The 16,173-nt window shown below is 35.1% G+C and overlaps 2 protein-coding genes across 2 annotated transcripts in view; one reads left to right on the top strand and one right to left on the bottom strand.

Moving 5' to 3' along the window:
* LOC127851378 (chromatin modification-related protein MEAF6-like) overlaps nt 1-2,113 on the bottom strand; it is a 39,217-nt gene extending 37,104 nt beyond the window's left edge. Inside the window, exon 1 of the mRNA XM_052385120.1 lies at nt 1,974-2,113. Coding sequence (XP_052241080.1) covers nt 1,974-2,045 — 72 coding nt within the window. The 5' untranslated portion in view covers nt 2,046-2,113. The remainder of the gene's footprint in view (nt 1-1,973) is intronic.
* A 3,696-nt stretch (nt 2,114-5,809) lies between these two features.
* The window catches only part of LOC127851372 (serine/arginine repetitive matrix protein 1-like), a 45,583-nt gene continuing 35,219 nt past the window's right edge, over nt 5,810-16,173 (top strand). Inside the window, exon 1 of the mRNA XM_052385105.1 lies at nt 5,810-5,868. Within this exon, the coding sequence (XP_052241065.1) occupies nt 5,845-5,868 (24 nt within the window). The 5' untranslated portion in view covers nt 5,810-5,844. The remainder of the gene's footprint in view (nt 5,869-16,173) is intronic.

Here is a 16,173-nt window from a genome sequence, read left to right as displayed (position 1 = left end):
TACTCCGCCACGCATGATTAATAAATACTAACAATATGCTGAATAATTTTTATTTTAAAAAGGTAACAATTGAATCTTCTTCAAATTTGTATATAATCTATTTCAATGCATTAAATACTTGAAACTTCTCTGTGTTTTTTTTTGCCATTCTGATATTTTTATTCATTTTGTCCTCAATTAAAAGAGACTGTAAACATTTATTTTGAATAAATCTGAAGGAAAAGCAGCTCAACAGACAAGTTTTTTGATTGACTGTTCAGAAAATGTGTACGTCGAAGTACAAACATGTATGACGAATTACAAATTGTACTTTGACGTACAAATATATACTTCAAAGTGTATTTTATATGTGTATGTTGACGTACAATTATTGTACGTCGCCGTACATTTCTCTTTTTACCTTGTAGGTCTTCTTGACTTTCAACCCAAATGGTACACCATAGTATATCTTTAGGGTTATTTTAATGGGATCTTTTCAGGGTTTGGTAAATTGATAAAATTGAAAAAAGTTGTTTCAGATTCGCAAATTTTCGTTTTAGTAATGATCAGTGCTCCAGCTAGGCCTAAATCGAAGGGCGCCGCTCCCTGCCCTCCCGAACCTCCGCCCTGCCCCCCCCCCCCCCCCCCCCCCCCCCCCCCCCCCCCCCGAACCTTCGCCCTGCCCCCCCTCCCCCTCAAAAAAAAAAAAAAAAAAATTTTTTTTTTTTTTTACATATGATAATTCATAATTCTTTTATTACATTGTAATTAGTTTAATCCTCATTGTAGACATTATATTTGAATGGTTTAATAATAATGGGAATAATACAATTATTTATAACATATAAATTAACATGCAATAGGAAGCATTCCAGAAACACCCGCGCGCTCGAACGTGCCCTTTTCACAAAATATTTCGCGTCAAAAGTGCCCTTTTCACAAAATACTGCGCGTCGAAAGTGCCTTTTTGACAAAAAAGCCCCCCTGCCCTTTTCAAATCCTAGCTGGAGCACTGAATGATATTTGTGAGGAAACAGTATTACTGAACATTTACCATAGTCCAATATAGCCATTATATGTATCTTTTGATGATCTGAAAACCTAAAAATTATCAAGCGTTGCAACGCGAAACGATTGAATAATTTGGCGAGTTCTGTTGTTGTTGTTTAAATTTACGAAACTACGAAGATTGCTTATATAAGGTGTAAAATACTTAAACTGTGTAAACTAGGCGGAATAGCCGAGAGGGCTAATGCGTTTTTCCTTCAGACTTACTCCAGGACTCGCGGGGTCACTGGTTCAAGCCCTGGTACCGGCTACTTTTTTTTCCTTTTTTTTATTTTATTCTTGATTTTTTACTGGAGCTTTTAAGATCCAATGTTTACATTTATCAATATAAAGCATTTAATGACAAACTTCAAAATCTGTGAAAAGGCCCAATTAAGAATGCACCCACTTAAGGGATCAATACAGACACCTCCCAGTGACTAAGCCAGTTAGCAGACACCCCATCCACTATTCCACAGCCACCGAATCAGCTTGAAATTCCTGTGGCTTGAAAAAAATAAATATATAAGATGCTAGATCTTAAAGCTAGGAACATGTAACTCGTTTTAAGATTGATTTTTTTTATGCATTACTTAATTATTGCAACAATTATAATATTTTGAACACAATCATGTCCATATATTTATTAAAAATACATGGTTATCAAAAAAAATGAAAAAGCTTTTGCCCGTAAATTAGGTAGCCTATAATCATATTATATTAGTTTGTGACATTTCACGAATCACGAAGTGTAATTGACAATCTGCATGTTGGTGAAATTTGTTTGGGAATTCCCGAATGGGGAAATCCGGAAATACTGTGACGTCATTGCAATTACATTCGCCATTTTGGATATGAAAACACACTTCAAACATGAAAAACGATCAAATACATATAATTTTGAACAGCATTACCATGATTTAAAATAAAAACAAATCTTATCATACAGCTATTTCCGATCTTCTTCGGACCAGTTCATTTAACTCGCTTCGTGTATCAATTGTTCTTCCGCCCGACATTTTACAGTTTTTTTAGGCAACCCTTAATTTGATTGGTCAATAGATTTCTACGATCCAAGGGAGACGATCTTTCCCGCTTACAGAGTTGTGCGAATGAAAGGTCAGATACTACTATATAAATAAATGAGTAACAGATCAATCAGCAGCCAGTGATTCTTATCATATAAATCCCTTTCGAGAACACATCTGACGTGCCGTCAACCAATAGATTGTTTCTTAAGCGCAAAGCAACCATTTTTATCGGAGATATGTAAAATGGGTCCTCGGATGTTTCGCCCCCAAGACGTTTCCGCCCTGGTCGATTCGCATCTGGTCGTTTCGCCCCCATATTAGCGGAACACTAGGTGTTGAGTAGTTTAATTGGTGACCATTATATAATCATCAAAGAAAGTACCCTGAAGCATTAGTCTTAAATTAACAATGTATTTCATTCCCTCATTATGTAAATGTGATAAAACAGGTGTTAGTTATGGTAGGTATAGCGCTTACCTTTTGTAGAAAACGAAATGTGAAAACATTTGGAGATCCGTATTAAAAAAAATAACAGTGCTGCTATATATTGTAATGTAAATAATTACGACTCATTCAGTTTATAAATGTGCTTTGCTGTAATTTATTATTGTGTGCTATGTATACTCGAATAAACTATGTGTTCTGTACTATTATATTCAAAAAATATTCATGTAGTGCAATTTCATATTTAATACAATACAATGTATAGAAATAAAGCATTTGGTTTCTTGTATGCGTGATATTCTATTAGTATTAAACAATTTATTAAATTCAATTAAAAATGACTTTGTAAATGGAAATAATATTAAGAAAATGATGACATATTATAATGTTAAAGTCGTAAGACAAAATTAAACATCTTAACTGCGATAATTTCCATTTATTAACTTGACAGCTTACGCACAAAGTGGTGCTTGGGCAACAATCAATTATTGACACCCGCCTTCGATTGTCAATAAATAAACAAATCAGTTTTCTTTTAAAGTGCTCCCTAAATGGATATTTGATTAACAGTCTGAACAGGTGTTATAAACATGCCATTCAATGCGGACAGCTTATCTGTTAGAACATTGCCGCTAATCCGATGTTGTTGCGTAATGTTATTTTAACTATCAGATAAAGATCGTCGTGTATTCGCTTCACAGTAAAAATTATTTTATAAAATGTCGTTTTTTAGGGTTATTATTATTATTTATTTATTAATAATGAAATGATAACTCAACTTGTTCTATTATGTACTTGATTTACTAATAAAACGATATACATTTACTTATTAAAAAAAAGTTATTATATAATCCATCACTACCTGCGTGCTTGCAGAAAACTATACGGACCGCCAGACATGGAGTAATGTACGCTGTCGAACTCACCTACCTGCGTGCCTGCGGAAAACTACTGAAATATCGAATGTGTTCATCGCGTTGTTTTAAATTGTTATTTTATGCCAAATAAATAAACAAATAGACTCTACGGACATTTCTTCGTGTTGTCATACGCTGTTATGTTAATGTACTTTATAAAATATATAAATAAAGAATGCTTTCATTGTCGTTTTAGGTAACTAAACTACTGAATTATCGTATGTGTTCATCGCGATGTTTTACACTATTATTCTACGTTATTTTATGCCAAATAAATAAACAAATAGACTCTACGGACTTTTCTTTGTGTTGCTTATACGCTGTTGTGTTTATGTACTTCATAAAATATATAAATAAAGAATGCTTTCATTGCTTATACGCTGTTGTGTTTATGTACTTCATAAAATATATAAATAAAGAATGCTTTCATTGTCGTTTTAGGTAACTAAACTACTGAAATATCGTATGTGTTCATCACGTTGTTTTACACTGTTATTCTACGTTATTGTATGTCAAATGAATAAATAGGTCAGAAAAATTATTTCTTTTTAGTTTTTTGTTACTACTCTAGTGTCTAGATTATAAGTTTAATCATCGACGTGATAAATATCCTCTTATTAAAAATTATATAATGGTCACCAATTAAACTACTCAACTAGTGTTCCGCTAGTATGGGGGCGAAACGACCAGGTGCGAAACGACCAGGGCGGAAACGTCTTGGGGGCGAATGCAACCCTGCGCATGTTGTGAGAATGTGAAAATATCAAAAGAAATGTGCATGTCTATATTTGCTATGGGGAGAAAGTGGCTGACTTCAGTACATTGCTTAGTGCGCTACCTATATAAGAACCACTTTCTTATATTAAATCTTAATATAATAACCATTTGAAAAACAAAACAAAACACAATGACTCTTTATTGATAAACTTGTTTTGTAACGGAACATTTTATAATATTAGAAAACTACCATACCTTTTAGATTCGCATAATATATTTGTAGTCCATTGTGAACAATTTATACAGACGTTACTGTCATTTCGGCATAAAATGTGTTTAAAATGCCACCATGAACAATAAGTCTTCCGACAACGCATTGCCCTGAACGTAATTGATTGCCATGAACTATGTCGTACACAACTGTCATGTCAAATTTTTTTTTTTTTACTGGGGTCTATTTACGCTAGCTTTCTAAGCTCACTGTTGATCCCAATTTCTTTCGATAATCTGTACATCGTGGAAATAAACAAGCAGTCGTTAGTCAATTAGGCTTTTTTTCTAAATAAAGGGAATGACCACTCATCATCGTTATATCTTCGCCTGTGGTCCCATCTGGGCCGCCAACCAGCTTCTTCCAGGCATCTAGGTTCTGGGCGAGTCTCTCACGCTGCTCCCATGTGTGGCCCATCTGTTTAGCATCTGCATACAAGGCACGGTGCCAGGTGTTTCTAGGCCGCCCTCTCTTCCTTTTCCCTTATGGGTTCCATGTGAGAGATTGCATTTTCGTATTGGATGCAGGCTTGCGAAGGGTGTGGCCTATCCACCGCCAACGTCTCTGAAGGATGTCTTTTTCAACTGGCTGCTGTTCTGTTCTTCTCCATAATTCTTCGTTGGAGATCTTGTTCTTTCGATAATCTGTACATCGTGGAAATAAACAAGCAGTCGTTAGTCAATTTGGCTTTTTTTCTAAATAAAGGGAATGACCACTCATCATCGTTATATCTTCGCCTGTGGTCCCATCTGGGCCGCCAACCAGCTTCTTCCAGGCATCTGGGTTCTGGGCGAGTCTCTCACGCTGCTCCCATGTGTGGCCCATCTGTTTAGCATCTGCATACAAGGCACGGTGCCAGGTGTTTCTAGGCCGCCCTCTCTTCCTTTTCCCTTATGGGTTCCATGTGAGAGATTGCATTTTCGAATTGGATGCAGGCTTGCGAAGGGTGTGGCCTATCCACCGCCAACGTCTCTGAAGGATGTCTTTTTCAACTGGCTGCTGTTCTGTTCTTCTCCATAATTCTTCGTTGGAGATCTTGTTTGGCCAGCGGATCTTGAGGATCTTCCTGAGGCAGGTGTTGATGAATGACCACTACTGAACTATGTCTAACGCCTCTAAACAAGTGCTGCATATTTCCAGAAGGTTAAACACCATAATAAAACACATTGAAACGATGGGTATACGATATAACATGAAAGCGATTAGTTATCTTGTTCAACAATTGGCCTTTTTGAAAATGAAATATAATATAATTGTTCCAATTGAATTTTTTGACCGTGTTTGCCTTATTCGATTGGCACACTTGACCTGTTGAGTGAAAATTGTGAAAGCAAGATATACATGCAAAACGTGCTCCACGTACGTTTTTAAAATATCAGTGGTTTGCAGCAAAACACGTGGTTTAAGAATTGTGGGACACTTCCGGCAAATTTTCACGATGGCGGACGCAGGGTTTTTCAAAGTATTGATTCGTGTTGTTCTTTTGTTTAGACGAACACTAAATTCAGTTCATTTTGTGATTATTGTCTACATAATTATCATGTATTCAATAAGGGTAATGCAGACTTATGACATAACAATGCTAACAATCACCAGAGGCAGAGTTTTCAATCATCAAATTTCCTTGCGAACTTTCGATTTACCACTGGACTCGTAGTCGTAACACATATCGTCGTTCCCGTGCATTACTTTTCATATAGATATATACTGAATGTTAAGTCACATTTGTATTTGAATCTTTTTAAGTAGCATGTAAAACATTGTTACACACTTTGAGATCATGAGTACTCACTCCATAACACCACTGGGAGTCCATATGCACCCCTTCATAAACACAACTGCCTTTCTCTGCAGCTGATCAATGGGACATCTTTAAACGGTTTACGGAGGTTTCGTCACATTGAATTTTCTGTAGAAAACGGGTAGAGGGTTCGTCACAATGGTAATATATAGGTGTGAATAATACCGGGAAACTTTAGCACCTTTGATTGACACCTTTCTTCTGTTATCAATCAACATGTTTTTTTTCTTTTCTGATAAATACGATACATTGAAGTATTTAGTTAGTATACACATGCAATAAAATGACATTATACAATGTTGATTATGATTCACAAAAACCATTAATTCAAATTCAACACAATATTACACAATACATTAACATAAAAATCTCCTTAATGAACGGTATAATAATATACAGGGGACAAAAATTCCACTCGTCCGCTCGTATTGACAAGTGAAATCTTGAAAGGACGAGTGAATTTCCCTAAAGCTCTCGTTCTACAGGACGAGTGAAAAGAAGCTAATGTTAAAAAATAAATTTTCTGACCAGTAAGACTATTTTCCATTTAATAAAATCATTTTCTAAAAGCATATCTATTTCGAAAGTAGAATGCGAATGAACCGGAAATTGTAATTGTAAATTTTATACAGCAGGTGCGCGTTGTTATGCGAGACTTGTGTCCCGAGTAAATATTGGCTTTTTGGTGTAAGCTTTGCGCGTACATGTTGACAGGGAACCATGCGACTGCAGTCACTGTTAGTATTGACTTTTAAAGAATTATTTAAGCGCGAAGTACGGTTTTAAACCAGATTTAAACCAGTCTGAATTTCGTTTGAAAAATGTCTGACATGCGAGCGTTCTTAAAAGGGGGCGGGGGCGATGTTCAAACGTCCGAAACGGAAAGCACGCGAGCATTAGAAAAAATTATTTATTTTGTGTTCCTCATAAATAAAGTAACTTATTTCACTGCTTAGCAGTGATATACTTTAGGAAATTTTATAAGTCATATCAGCCCTTTGCAATCTTTATTTCACACATATTTGAAGGACAAGTGCGTGTGTTTGCTGGACAAGTGAAAATTTTAATGCACTCGTCCTGCAGGACGAGTGCAGTTTATGAATATTTTTGTCCCCTGATATACTTACCTTTACACAACACATACATTTATTTGCAAGCAATATTACACACACAAAAAATTGCATATAAAACAAAAAGATACAATCAAATACAAATCTACTCAATAAACGGTATAATAATATACTTACCTTTACACAACACACATTTATTTGCAAGCAATATTACACCAAAAATAAATATTTGCATATAAAACATAAAGATGCAATCAAAAACAAATCAACTCAATAAATGGTATAATAATATACATACCTTTACACAACACATACATTTATTTCCAAACAATATTACACCAAGCATAAATATTTGCATATAAAACATAATTAAATACAAATTTACTCAATAAACGGTACAATAATATACTTACCTTTACGCACCACATACATTTATTTCCAAACAATATTACACCAAAAATAAATATTTAATATTTCACAGATCCCAGCGGCAGGAAGTACAGCGTCAGAAACAATGTTGATTGCAAATCATCCAATGTTGTGTACGCGGTCAACTGTCATAGCTGTCGCAGGTTGGTGTATGTGGGAGAGACCGGCCAGGTTTTTTTTTCCTTCTTTGGGACCCGCCGAAAATCGGCCCTTTCCCCTCGGATTTTTTTTCCCCTCAGCTGGTTAATTTTCCCCTAGATTTCATTTTCCCCTAAAAAAAAAAAAAAAAAAAAAAATTTTTTTTTTTTTTTTTTTTTTTACCTTTAAATATATAAGTTAACCTGATCCACTGTAGAAAATAGAAAAATCTTGCATAATTAAATTATCTGTTGCCTTGAATTTGTTTTAAAAACAGTAAAATATGTTAAATGGATTATTTTAGACTTTCCTTATTTTCCCCAAATTCCAGCTTTTCGCACGATTTTTTCCCCAAAAATTCGATGTTTCGCGCGATTTTTTTCCCCTCAAAAAAGGCCAGGCCCTTTCCCCAAAATCAGATAAAAACCCCTGCCGGCGGAACTCTGTACCAGCGACATCTATTGAATCTGTCGCGTGTTCGCAGCACAGTGATAGTGTTTTTCCCAGGAGGGAAAAGGGGCATGGCACATTACTTTCAAAAAGGGCATTTTAGCGCGCAGTTTAGGCAAAAAAGGGCAAAAGCGTTCCCTGAATACCTGAATTACGGGGAAACATGAATCGCATCAGAAGCAGTTGTGAAAAAATAACATATAAACAAGCACATTTAATGGTAATAGATGTATTTAACTTACTATGATTTATATTAATATATTTACCTTGCAATGTACATTTAAGTTCCATGCTGTTTCAATAAACTGTACAGCACGACAAACATAATAAAGCAATATATGCATACGAATCTGATTATACACAGATCCACTAACATATAAATGAAACCATGTTTGTCTTATCCCATTTTCTAACAACAATCTCGACAGATGTTTAAAATAACATTGTTAATTGATCTCTAAGAATATGCAAACACTCGTTTCCGTGACATACATCCACCGAGTAGATTACAAATAAATTAATAATGTTGTTGCTATCTAAAACATTTTTATGCATCATTGATTATTACAGACATTTCATTAATTCCTTCTTAATGTATAATCTCCATCGTTAATTCGATCGTTTACGACGTTATTTGCCATTATTGCAGAGTCACAATTTAATTCGTATAGTCCACCATGTTGATAAAATGTCAAATGATGTAAGCGGCAGATGCGCATAGCAACGTTAAATCGTATACGCGATTCGCATTTTGTTAAATTGGTATACGTCTCAGTAATTATTTCAATAATTAGATCTAATTATCTTAAAGACGAAAACGATAAAGAATAAATTTGTTTGTGAATTTAAATGTAATTATGCGTAAAAATATATGTTTTATATAACTGAGTAATGCATGCAAAGCACAATTGCCACGAGAATAACATCGAGTTTTTCATCAAAAGTCTCCGAAGTAATGATTACATAGTGGAGGAGTACACATTGCCGAGCATAAAGTGCGCTTGGTATTACATAGCCTCCGGCATTATCGATTGATACTGACACGGGGTTATTCACGCATGACTAATTCACAGCTTTGGAGCACTCAGTAAGACCTACCTGTAAATCGAGCACTGTTATAGATTAAATCTTCTCAATTAAATATAGTCGATTAGACGTTGACGTCTCTTGAGTAAATCAAGCACAGTCGGAGCGTCACAGACAATCAAGGAGGCTGATTTTGCAGACCAAGTTAGATCGTAAGGCTATAAAGATGTTATCGATAAAGGCCCGTGGCGAAATTTGCCATAGAAAAAAGGGCGCGTGGCGAAATTTGCCTTTGAAAAGGGCAGCGTGGCGATCCGGGAGGGCGGCGTGGCATTTCGCCAAGCTAAAATGGCCTGGGAAAAACACTAAGTGACCCGGTAGCTGAACATTTCTACACCGACGGACATTCCATGGTTGATTTCCAAATAATGGGACTCGAAAAACTCAGCGGGTCGGACGAGTACCGCAAAACCATGGAACAATTGTGGAAGTCAAAACTAAGGACATACCGACCATATGGCATCAACGTGCAAGAATAAACATTAATAAAAGGGCGCGTAAACAACGTTGACGCCGGAAATGCACGACGTCATTTCCGTTCATAATAAAACATCTGAAAATAAAAAATGGCCGCTGATGAAGACCGTGAGGTCGAAAGCTTCGGCAAAAAATAATACAGCGTTTTTGTTTAAATACAACAAGGCTAATAGAGACTATATATATATATAACAGAATTACATCAATTGTTCTTTGAATAAAAGCATATCTTCAACATCGTTGTTAGTCCTAACTGTTTGTCTATAGGCGCTCCAGTTCTCCAGCTTCCACATGAATCCACGTGTGCTCAACGTTAGTGACGACATTCAGAAGAATAAGCCAACCTGGAATAAGCAAAAATTATGACATATGCGTAAAGAACCTTTTAGTTATTGTATTTTTAACCAGGTTTTCCGAAGGAAAAAACTGGTTATTAGATTGGCGAATGCGGGCGGGCTGGCTGGCTGGCTGGCGGGGGGGCGGAACAAGCTTGTCCGGGCCATAACTATGTCGTTCATTGTCAGATTTTAAAATCATTTGGCACATTTGTTCACCATCATTGGACGGTGTGTCGCGCGAAATAATTACATTAATATCTCCAAGGTCAAGGTCACACTTTGAGTTCAAAGGTCAAAAATGGCCATAAATGAGCTTGTCCTGGCCATAACTATGTCATTCATTGTGAGATTTTAAAATCATTTGGCACATTTGTTCACCATCATGGGACGGTGTGTCGCACGAAAGAATCACGTCAATATCTCCAATGTCAAGGTCGCCACGACTAAAAATAGATTTTTTTAAAAACAAACTTACAAAGGGGGTTAATTTTGTTTGTTCATTTCAAAAGTTCAGTTTCAGTTTTCTCCCTTTATCAGATTTTTTTTTCACAATGAAAACCTGGTTTTGTGACAATTATGTCCTTTGTTTATAATATATAATGTTATTAACAATAGAAGACCATTGAAAATATGTGTATACCGTAAATAATTATGAGGTAAGTAATAATTATTATTAGTACTTCTTCAGCCTGTAGCATCGTCTGTTCGATTCGCCGTGCCGTATTCTGAAGCCATGATTGGATTTTGTGGTTGCAATGAAACAACTCCCCTATTATATACTCTTGTTTAACAGACGTTATTTACTCTATATGTATACAGTGCCTTCCCCAGGAATTTTTTCAGGCGCCCCGGGGCCAAGCGGGGGTGGGTTCAGGAGTGGTGTCCCCTCCTGACGTTGATTTTTATTTTAAATTAAACGTGTCAATTCACGTTCTGTGGTGCGTTATAACTTAAAGAAAAACAGCGTCAAAAGACGTCATTTGGTGCACTATGACTCTTCAAAAAAATCCCCCAGTCATTTAAAAAAAATTTTTTTATATTGTTTAATTGTTTTAAAACTTTTCCGCACAGATAGTAAAATCCCGACTCGAACGATTCCCCAATACATCCGTTTCAACCCAACTCTATTACTGTATACTTACTTTTTCAAGTTTCTATTTATTACCCGATAATCCCGTTTACTCCGTTTTTATCAGTTTACTCCGTTTTTATCAATCTCTTTCTGGTAAATATTTACGATAAAAGCTTTCAGTTATTTCTTTAACACAAACCTTGCCATTTTTTAAGTGACTATTTATAGATTTGATGAAATATTGCCTCTGAATATGCGTCAATCCCCTGACCTGTTGTGCGCTTGTTAAAACGCTCGATACACGCCATTTGTATGCAATAGACGCGACGTTGTACATGCTGCATAATTTTTGCACTCTTTTTAATTGAGAAAGATTCGACACAAAATAAATTTGCACTGCTAATTTGAAGCAAAAATATTTAACGTTGCGGTAACATTTATATTCGGAAGTGTGTTTCGGATCAAAAACGCGCTAACATCGACTTACGGGAATGGGTTTCGGATTACAAATTTAATTATTCCCATTTGAGATTTCAACAAATATTAACCGTTGCGTTATAAATTCAACGATAATTTGTTTAAACACTTTACGAGTCGAATAAATGTTTTGACGGAATTTTGCATGAAATTCACGTTGTCCACGAGGATAAGGCCGGTTGCCATCATCAGTCTTCTAACTATCGATTATCGGACGAAACATTTACAATTGTGCGTAATTAATTCAACGAAAATTTGTTAAAGCGCATAACGTGTCGAATAAATGTCAGAAAAACGAGGTGAATCAGTTCTTTAAATGGACATGTTGAAATATACATGTACTGGAATTAAATAAATTGTTATCACATAATTGTAACCGGGAGTCATTTGCACAACTTACTCGCTATAATAATTAATTGTTTACCACTTGCAATTAATTTCTCGTATTAATTATGAGTCATAGGTAACACTTGTTTACTGTAAAAAGGTGTGATGATGATGCCCGAAACCGTCTTTAATGTTCTTTACTGTACTAATTACCGGTTTTATATTACTCAAATGGTACAACTTCTTGCTAATCAAGCTGCCATAAACTCTTACCTATACTTCATGCCCGACGTCAATCAAAAATAATGGTCGATAGTTAACCCCGCCCTCATAAGCATTCGCGTAACCGATTGGACGATGAACTTCACAGTTTGACGACTGGAAAGTTACCAGATACATCCTTTTCAGCATTTAAATGACCGTGTAATGTGGCTAGAATAATCGATACGCGCGTCATGCTATTCTCTTATCAGTGGATTATCCATTACCCCATGTGGTGTTTATGGCGATTACTTGTGAAAGTAGGTACCGAGTGCTCTTTTAAAACAGGGAATATTGATACACTGATAGGGAAACCTTGATTTTTTTGGACAATCTCCACTTTCTTTTACTGAAAAATATACTGATCGGAAAATTTCAAGCGCCCCGGGGACTCTGATTTCGTAATTCAAGCGCCCCGGCAAGGGGCGTTTAAATGCCTGGGGAAGACCCTGGTATAAATACACACAGTTTGTATAATCCACGCCGCCAATTTAAGCCAACTTCTTTAATTGCAAATTAAAGGCGTGTGTCGCTAATTGATTGTTTGCAATGCACTAATTAATATGTTTGCACTATCAAGTAATCAATAATTGAAATATCTTATAATCGTAGATTGGTAGTCAATAGTGTGTGGACGTGTTTTCATGTGCTCCACAAATATGTGTTTTATTCATATATTACGCGCACAGAAAAAGTTGATATTATGGTAGAAAAAAGGATAATATGCAAAGTGTAATGCAAGTGTTACATTTTTCGCATAAAATCAACAGTAAAGACAAAAAAGTTACTTTTTAAAGCATATTTATTAAAATCATAGGACATTAATTATTGCCTGTTACATGTGAATATATTTCTATTTAACTATAAAATAACACTGACAAAATTTTACAGTTTTAGCTGGTACTACAACTACTAAAATAAATACGCTTCATTATAACAAACAGTACGCTGTTTAACCTAAGTCAAACATAAATCATTTAAATAATATATACAATTAAAACCATCATTTGTTACAAAACTCAACTCAATAACGCTAAAAAATGACATAAAGAATCATATATCCCAATATATTTATTTACAACATCATATTCAATTGCAATATCATTTTAATCTATACAATATATCAGTGTGACGAAACCTCCACTGCCCTCCTTCATAATATCAGTGTGACGAAACTGCATTGTGACGAAACCTCCATCACCCTCTTTAAACAGACGTGGTTTCAGACAAATTGAGGAAAAGAAAATGAATAAATTTCATAAACACAGGACCTGAATGGCAACGTACGGACGTTACCTTTGCATGCACCTTAAAAAACATGACTAAATTTCAACACACTAATTCTTGTAACCATTTTTATGCTGAAAATGTTCAGCATTGTTTTGACTTGGGCTACATCACTAATCAGATGTGCAAGAGATGTGTGTACTGCGACCTTACCCATAGTGACTCTCTAAAGCGATTGTTTTGCCCAATTGGGAAAAATACCGGTACCAACCTAATTGGGTAAAATTAGCTTGAGAAAAGTGGGAAATTTGCGTCGTGAAGTCTTTGATTTAGAAATTGGTGTTTTTGATTTATACATGTATAAAGATCAAAATCTACTTAAAAACGCACAATCAATGATTTGTTGGTTTTTCAAGTCTACCAAATTATGTCTCTCTTTTTCATGTGTTGAACAAATTTCAATTATCTTTGATTTGTGTTGTTCACAGAGATGTCTACAAACCTCTTGGCACAGCAGAATTAAAGATGCTGATGTGTGATGGGAAAGACTGCTTCTGTTTGTTGTACAAAGATTGTTTGTGTAGCAAAACTTTGTCAATGGAATGCATCTTTGTGACTGAATACCAGAGTTCCCTCTGGGCTTTAAAAAGTTGTCGCTACTTACTTTTGCCAAATTTAAAAAGTTGTCGCCACACTAGGGCTACATTTGGGCAATGAAGATCATGTTATTATAATACAAACAAAAACTGAGCAATTTACAGTATGTTAAATGAACTGATTTAATAGCAGTATTATTAATAATAACAACACATTTAACATTGATCATTTAATAAAGGCACATTCAATCAGTTGTAAGTCTTGTTGATTGACACCTTCTTAGCAGCCTGAATATGTTACCACAGTTTGGGTGCTTCAGCAGCTTTCTGGTGATCTGAAAATTCAAAAAAGAAAAAATATAATACTAATAATAATCAAATAATGTGTAGTATATAAATAATATAAATGTGTGCTAGCATATGACCTACTACATAGAGCCCAAAGCACAACAGTCAAATAAAATAAGCATGTGTGTACATCAAATGTGTCAAATTGATTTTCATGTGCTTTACTATGTTTATCTTTTTTAAAACAGTACATCCGGTAGTGAATGATTTGATTAGTTTTGAGGATATGAAGAGTTCACACAGCATAGATTGTGTGTTGGAAATCATATTGAAGGAATGGAAATTCTGATTAACAACTGTCTTTGTTTTGTTTTTGTTTGTTTGCAGGTGAATGTTAACGGGGGAACGTTTGCATTTTTGAATGAGTCTCAACATAATCAGAATTTAACATTCACTTTCTAAAAGTCTTTATACACTCTAAACTTGCCATTTAGACGAGTAAAACAGAAATATCATGTCATGTTTAAATAGAACCAATACATGTTAAATGTTTAATTATTTTCAATATTACTATAATTACACCGATTTTTCTAAAAAACAATCAATACTTAATACCTTTTTGATTGTCAACGTAACGGTCTTGAATAGACTTCAAACACTGTGACAAACACTTCACATTTAAGCGCAAAGTCGTTATATTTCAATGTTGTCTTATCTCTGAAGCAATAAAACTGCCGGCCAATTAAGATAACTTGTAACAACACCCCAGATAATCACCATTGCATGCCACTTTGCGACAGTCGCATGCTCCGTTGATTTCAGCAGTGTGGCTTACATCACGGAAATCGATTGCATAACGACTGCCATAAAGCGGCTTGTAAACAGAGCGTCTTATGTCATTTGAAGGAAATATTAAGCAGAAAAAATGAGGATTTTCAAAAAATCGCCATTTGCGAAAATTAGTCGCCAGAATATTTATTTTGGCGCCAATGGCGATCGACAGCGGGAACCCTGGATGACCACTTCAGTGCTCACACTGGCCTTCAGAAAATAATAGCCATAATTTTTTTCCTTTAAAAAAATAATAGCCAAAACAGACGCGGACTTTTCCGCAAAATGGTACTGAAGGCAAAAATAAAAAAACAATGAATCTCATTTTATCTTTATTTTATCAAATGTATATCTCTTGGATTTAATTTATAATATATACTTAAAACAAGCATAATATCGGTGTCATTTTCTTATAAAATATTATCATGGCTTTACAATAAAGAATACAATCAAGGTTGTGGGTGTGACTTAACAAACCAGACATCAGCTACAGTTACATACAAATATACTTTAAAACAAAAAGATAAATACTTTTATTAAAGTACTATTAATAAAATAAAAACTGCCTTTTCAAATTGTTCAATTTTTAAAGACCGTCTAGGAGCAAGTTCTGGTTAGTACATGTACCAAACAAAATATTGTCAACCAGACCATTGGTAACACCGCATATGTATTCGTCATTCTATACAAAAAATGTTATAAAGAACGCCGAAAATAAATAAAAATGGACAAACAGTACCGTTTCCGAAAACGCCTGTGTCCGAAAACATGTCGAGATACCTCTTTTGCACATGCAAATAAACTGACTGCAGAAAATAAAAACCCGTAACCTTGCAAATATGCAATCAATATAGGTCGAAATACTCATTGATACATAATTTAAAATTTCGAGAAGGTGG

Source organism: Dreissena polymorpha, chromosome 11 (assembly GCF_020536995.1).
Source record: "Dreissena polymorpha isolate Duluth1 chromosome 11, UMN_Dpol_1.0, whole genome shotgun sequence".
NCBI classification, from domain to species: domain Eukaryota; kingdom Metazoa; phylum Mollusca; class Bivalvia; order Myida; family Dreissenidae; genus Dreissena; species Dreissena polymorpha.
This window is presented reverse-complemented; position numbering and strand designations above follow the sequence as displayed.